The 3,932-nt window shown below is 34.5% G+C and overlaps 1 protein-coding gene across 1 annotated transcript; it reads right to left on the bottom strand.

Annotated features, from left to right (window-relative positions):
- Positions 1-419: 419 nt before the first annotated feature.
- Positions 420-3,507, bottom strand: LOC142524534 (MLO-like protein 9). Its single transcript, XM_075628562.1, has 15 exons — positions 3,177-3,507; positions 2,900-2,957; positions 2,615-2,817; positions 2,427-2,543; positions 2,302-2,359; positions 2,121-2,209; positions 1,971-2,045; positions 1,808-1,896; positions 1,678-1,727; positions 1,564-1,604; positions 1,316-1,489; positions 1,185-1,220; positions 1,024-1,091; positions 884-944; positions 420-793 (listed from the first exon to the last, which is right to left on the bottom strand). Exons 1-15 carry the CDS (start codon positions 3,306-3,308, stop codon positions 524-526), a joined length of 1,521 nt encoding a protein of 506 aa, XP_075484677.1. The 5' UTR covers positions 3,309-3,507; the 3' UTR covers positions 420-523.
- Positions 3,508-3,932: the final 425 nt, after the last annotated feature.

Below are 3,932 nucleotides of genomic sequence, written 5' to 3' on the forward strand. Positions count from 1 at the left end.
ACATATTTGAATTTCTTTTAATTATCGAGTCTTCTAATTAAGTACTTCAAACCTCACAATTCATGGTATTGTGCAACTTTTGACACGTATGTTTAGGGACCCCATCATAAAACTCGTATCATAATCGTTAAGTCAGAATTTTAAAATGTGGTTTATCACGATGAAATATTTTGAATTTCAAAAGATGATAAAGTCATCAAAATATAATTTTATCAAGATATAATTTATCAATATATAATTTTATCAAGATATAATTTATCAATATATAATTTTGGGCATCTAAATTTTTACAAATTATTGGTCAAGTAGATATAATAAAGTTTGTGCATAATTAAATATTTTAATTATCATATAATGAACCACTTAAATAGGATAAGATTTGATATCTTACTAAATCTTTCCAACATGAAATGCTAGATAGCACACAATGTATACTAGCATATCAACACAACAATCTAGCTGTCAACACACATATGATCAGTTGAAAAGAAACTTAAAATTAAAGGAAGGAGTATATATATATTCATGGGCCGGTCAACAAGTCCGTATTGGCAGTACAGACCGGCACGTGTCTTGGGGATATGGAGTTTTTATCGGCCATTTCAATATTTGATCCAGCTGCAGCATTTGGAGAATTGTCTGGTGAATCCCCGGGACTTCCTCCTAGTCTATGTGAACGTGGTGGTGTATTTGGCTGAGCACGTTCATTTTTCTTCTTAACTTTGTTATGCCAGTTCATTAACGCCTTGGAAGTTTGTTCATCAAATATGGACTTCTTTATCTTTGATCCCATCTGATCGAGCATAAATATATAAACGTTAGCGTTTCATTAATATTAGGTCAATAAAATTTAAAGATGATCAGTATTTTTATCATCACATACCTGTGTGACTAGTGCATAAAGTGGAAGTGTAATGTAGCTGCATAAAAACTGCACTCCTACCCTGCCATCAATTTCAAAATTCAATTCAATATGGAGTCGTACTGACACAATTCCGCAAATAGGAAAACTTCCTCACTCACCCTATGCCCACTCTGATAAGGGCAAGAATGAAATTGCGATGAAAGCATGAGTACAATCCAAATTCATACTGCACCACAACCACATCATCATCATTATTTCAAGTTCAACCATTGATATGGTCACATCTATGAAGATCGATAATAATAAATGTATTCATTACCGATATCCATATGAAGTACGTGATCTCAAAAGCATTCTGTTGAGGAAACAGTACCAGAAATTAAGATGATATATAAGAATGGTCACAAGCTATAAATTAGTTGAAAGATTTTCAAGGACAAAAAATTCAACCTGAAAGAGCGTAAGATGGATAAGATGAAGCACCAACTTAGGCCTGTTAAACCAAAAATGTCTATCAGAAACTTGTACGAGAGGAATGCCTTGGACTACTGCGTGTCTTTCTTGGATTTCAATAGCCATTTGTGTTATGATTGATTGAAGTTTTGTTCCAACTGCCAAAATCATCTTTTGCAAATCAAATAGTCAGTATTAAAATTTTGCGGGATTAAGAAAATTTGGCCAGTGTGAAGCAGTCATACCACTAAAGGCATTATTGACAACCAAAACATAGCATGCCATCCTGAAATGACAGTGAAATAAACGGATAAAATTGCAGGAACTAGTATTACAAAATAGGGTAAGGAAGAACATACCTTTAACATTTACGAGCAGATAGACGACTGTAGTCATCCACAATATTGGGCTGAGAGTGGGACAAAAATATTATTCTATGTAAGAAAATTATATATATCATTTGATAATAAAGTGGGAGAAATATCATACGGGATTCCAACGACGACTTTGAAGTCATCTTCCAATGACCTCTTGATATACTTCTGAAAGTTGAACTTAGTTCCGGGAGCCAAATGGACCTAAATGGAAGTAATATCTGAATATGGATGGAATATTATCCTCCATTTATGAACAGTGTACTTAGAGAACTTACTGAGATGAATCCATGTCGTAGAGTTAGGTAGTCCGCTCTGCGAACTGACCATAATATGTGACGAAAGAAACAGACCTGTCGAAATTAGTTGCATTTGCTTAGTTTACAAGAGCTATATATGTGTTTGAAAATGAGATATGAGAATTTTACAGTATAAAACAGGATAGGTGTTTTCATCCATGAACTGGTGTGGCCTCTAACAAAAGATGTTTCATGTGTAAGCCTGAATCTTGAAGGATCTGTATACACACAAAAATTAATGGCGCGTTCATTTATAGAGTTTAAAAAGAAAAGTAAGTATTCTTTGGCTTTTACAAAAGAAGATAGATACCATTGGATACATCATATTCATGTACAATATCTCTTTCCCAATCTTTCCATCCACGAATCTGAGATGACAATGAATAATTTCACAATATGAAAGAGAATAAACCACACATGCTATAGACAAAATACCTTCAACCTTCCGAGCATCATTGTTGCGGCACTGTAAATGACATGAAATACAGCCAAAAAGAATATGAAGATGTGGAGCTGATGTAGTCCATGGACAGAAATTAGTGGCACGTACCCCTGTTATTATTAGTGGCATCAATAGAAATATGAGTGTGCTAAACAATATGCTGTTTCTCGTAGTTAGGTACCTTTTTACAATCTTTGGCTGGACTATCGGCAGCCAAGATTCTACGTTGCATCCACAGGAGTCTTCGGTGACCACTCCCATGATATTCTTTATCTAATTCACAAGGCAACATTGTGTTTGCCACCCTTTCGGGAATACAGAACTGGGTAATGTAGTTTTGGCCAAATGTTAGTAGAAGCGAGATGAACCCCAAAACCATAAGCTCTGCGCAAAATATATATATATTGAGTCAAAGTATGCATAATATGTATATGAGGCTAGCTATTAGAGTTGGAGCTGCTCTTACCCCCTTTAACTTTCTCCAGAGCTTCCACCAATGAATACTTTTTTTTCCTCTCAAAAGTCTACAAAATGTAAGTACAAAATTAATTGCGATTAAAGTCACAATGGAAAGAAAGAATGTCAGAAAAATCAGCCAAGAATCTACATGCATGTCTGTGTCTTTTGTCTGTAACTTGTCCATGTTAATTAAATATGATTGGCAAAAACCATGCACGGTCAAATCCCTAATTGATTAGATGGTTAGAATTCAAAAAATAATAGCTATACATACAAATTCGTACCTCTCCCACTTTATGCAGTGTTTTCTCCAGAAGTATAGAGATTACAATAATGATGGCGCAGACTAATGAAACGGCCCATGTCGGTGTCTGGTCGAGCTCCCTGGAAGCATGCGTTCCTCCACCTCCGGCCATCTTCTTTTATTTTCTTAGAAGAAAAATGCTATCAAATCAGAGTGGATGTATATATGTATTCATATCGATTTCTGTTGGAGATCAAAAAGTTTTTGGGATCGTGAATTACATTACAGAAATTAGATAGCAAGCTCCATTTTTGTTTTGTTTTCTGAATGTCAAAAATATTTTGTTTGGTTTTAATTAGATCTTGTAACGGATTTGAACCGTATGTTAGTTGACATGTTCAAAAATAGGTACTGAAAATAGAATTCGTGTCGAGTATGCCGCGGAGTGTTTGTTGGTAGGGATCGATTTAGATAGTTTTTGGGACCATAACCGGCCAGACTACATACAAATATACTAATGGATGTCGAATTTAATATTTTAATAAATATATATAATGTAGACAATAGAAATTACGATCGGCTTGCAGGGGATTCTTGAGTGCGTATAAAAATCCATTGGACTTCTTTATTTTAAAAATATTTTGAGTTTTGACTTGTTACTAATGCGAATCTATCTTAATTCAGCTTAGTGTTGAAGATTAATTGCCTTGCAGTCTTCATAATTCAGCTGCTTCCAATTTCTTCATGAATCGTTAAAAAGTACTGATGCTGAAATTTGGCTATTTCTAATTTCAAG

The sequence above is a fragment of the Primulina tabacum genome, chromosome 14 (assembly GCF_025594145.1).
Source record: "Primulina tabacum isolate GXHZ01 chromosome 14, ASM2559414v2, whole genome shotgun sequence".
In the NCBI taxonomy this organism is placed as follows: domain Eukaryota; kingdom Viridiplantae; phylum Streptophyta; class Magnoliopsida; order Lamiales; family Gesneriaceae; genus Primulina; species Primulina tabacum.

What these genes read in the sequence shown, in the direction of transcription:
- LOC142524534 (XM_075628562.1), bottom strand. Translation starts at nt 3,308, where the DNA reads ATGGCCGGAGGTGGAGGAACGCATGCTTCCAGGGAGCTCGACCAGACA. An exon ending in CACTGCATAAAGTGGGAGAG is followed by an intron (nt 2,958 to 3,176) that starts GTACGAATTTGT and finishes TACATTTTGTAG; the next exon opens with ACTTTTGAGAGGAAAAAAAA. An exon ending in TCCATCTTACGCTCTTTCAG is followed by an intron (nt 1,221 to 1,315) that starts GTTGAATTTTTT and finishes TTTCCTCAACAG; the next exon opens with AATGCTTTTGAGATCACGTA.